At 55.4% G+C, this 2,178-nt stretch overlaps 1 protein-coding gene across 1 annotated transcript in view; it reads left to right on the forward strand.

Annotated features, from left to right (window-relative positions):
* The window catches only part of EMH_0013520 (uncharacterized protein), a gene marked incomplete at both ends in the record, with an annotated part of 3,383 nt that overhangs the window by 570 nt on the left and 635 nt on the right, over window positions 1-2,178 (forward strand). Inside the window, 4 exons of the mRNA XM_013499845.1 lie at window positions 47-1,318; window positions 1,568-1,640; window positions 1,909-1,964; window positions 2,082-2,111. Of these exons, the coding sequence (XP_013355299.1) occupies window positions 47-1,318; window positions 1,568-1,640; window positions 1,909-1,964; window positions 2,082-2,111 (1,431 nt within the window). The remainder of the gene's footprint in view (window positions 1-46; window positions 1,319-1,567; window positions 1,641-1,908; window positions 1,965-2,081; window positions 2,112-2,178) is intronic.

Consider the following 2,178-nt stretch of genomic DNA (forward strand, 5'->3'; position numbering starts at 1 on the left):
GACAGAAGAAGGTCAAGGGTTGCCAAAGCCTTGGGCGCCACCGAAGGCTGCGGAAAGAAAGGGATCTTCAGCTGGTGATCGAGACGAAGCAGCACAAGGGGCTGGGTACGCACTGCCCTTTCTATCAGCAGGCACTGCGGGAGTTGGGGGATACTTGACAGGGAGTGAAGGAGGAACAAAGCAGAAGCCTGGACACCCAGCCCATCAACTACCTGCGGGTCCGAAGGGTGCTTGGGCAGATCCAGGGAAAAGTTCGGCAGGAGGGACACAGCCGCTTGTGTTTGAATTGGTTGATATGTCAGGAGGTTCTGGAAAGGGTAGGGAGTCTGGTGAACGGCCAACAGATGTACTAGAACGGCTTCCCTGGCAGCGAATGACTGGTGCGCAGGGGCCTGAACGTCCCGCGGGGAGTCTCGATGCAGAGGACCCATCGGGGTTGCCTGGAACATCACAAGGAACAAAGCAGAAGCCTGGACACCCAGCCCAACAACTACCTGCCGACGCGGAGGGTGCTTGGGCAGATCCACGGAAAAGTTCGGCAGGAAGCACACCGCAGCTTCTGTTTCCATGGCGTGATTTATCGGCAGTCGGTGCAACGGGTGGGGAGTCTGAGAAAGAGCCAGCAGATGTACCACAACAGCTTCCCTGGCAGCGAATGCCTGATGCGCAGGGGCCTGAACGTCGTGCGGGGCGTCGCGGTGCAGAGGAACCATCGGGGTTGCCTGGAACATCCCAAGGGACAACGGAAGAGCCTGGACACCCAGCCCAACAACTACCTGCCGACGCGGAGGGTGCTTGGGCAGGTCCAGGGGCAAGTTCGACAGGAACGACACAGCAGCTTGAGTTTGAATTGGTTGATATGTCAGGACGTTCTGGAAAGGGTAGGAAGTCTGGGGAACGGCCAGAAGATGTACCAGAACAGCTTCCCTGGCAGCCAATGACTGATTTGCAAGCGCCTGAACATCCTGCAGGGATTGGCGATGCAGAGGAAGCAGGGCAGGAGCCTGCAAAGTCCCAAAAGCCAACAGCAGCTCCGGCTGTCCGGGAATATGGGGGAGCGCTAACAGCTGTACAAGGAAAGCAATCCAGTGGGGACAGTTGGGGAACCGAGGAAGCTAGTGCAGCTGGAGAAATGCCGCATCCCAGTGCAGGAGCATCCCAGCAAACAACTGCGTCCGCCGTAACCAAGGCAGGTGGTCCTCTCGTGGCCGGCCTAAAACGAGTAGCTACATCCGCAGCGGGTGCGCTTGAGTCGTTCTATCAGCCTGATTTCCCGGCAGGCTGGATGTACGCCTTCCCACTTATCGGCGAACGGGAGGTACGTCGTGCGTGTCGCAGAGCCAGCGGAGAGCACTGAAGCGCAAGAAACAGAGAGGAAAGGGAACAGGGAGAGGTTTGTAGTTGCGGTTGCTGCAATACTCGTTTTGGGATTTGCTTTTGAGCTTGAGGGAAGAGAGCTGCAGAGACTCAGACGGCGGCGCTGTTGTTGCTGTCGCTGTTGTTTCTGCGGTTGGGAAGCCTTAAGCGAACTTCGCGGTGTGATGTTTGTGCACCCGTCTGTTTGCAGACGGGAGAAAACCTGAACACCGTGTTGCGCTTCCTTCAAAGCGCTGGAAGCCAGCCCAGACCTCCTCATCCGGGTGAGAAGTCCAACAGCCGAATTCTGCTGGTGGTGTAGCGTTTAAGCACAGTCTGCATTCACGCATCATTTATGCACTGCACAGTCGTCCTGCTCAAAGGTATAACAAGTGAGGGTTTGTCTTAACGCTTTCGAGTTGCTTTATTTGTCTTTGACTGTAACGAAAGCGGCATTTCTAAGAGTAGCTTCATGTCAGCACTAGATGGCGAGAGACCTGACATCTTCTAAATCCGCTGCTTACCTGCACTGCTGGGGTGTGAAATCTGCAGGGCGATTTAGGATAAGATTTAGAGGCTTTTCTATCGAGATTAGTGTTTCTCATACGGTGAGAAGAAAACGCATGCACTCTGCACTGTGTGTCAGCTTCAGCAAAGGAAGGCGGCGGCTGCTGGATTTCACTTCACGCCCACTAAGCGTTCTTGATATTGCGTGTTTGTTGCAGGTTTCCTCTCCTGGGTGGCCAAGCGACAGAGTACGTTGGGCGGCAGTCATGAGGAATGAGCCCAAATGGTTGAATTACTGGTCATTGCTCCCCGCAG

Source organism: Eimeria mitis, genomic scaffold, assembly GCF_000499745.2.
Source record: "Eimeria mitis Houghton genomic scaffold, Emh_scaff474, whole genome shotgun sequence".
Taxonomy (NCBI): Eukaryota; Apicomplexa; class Conoidasida; order Eucoccidiorida; family Eimeriidae; genus Eimeria; species Eimeria mitis.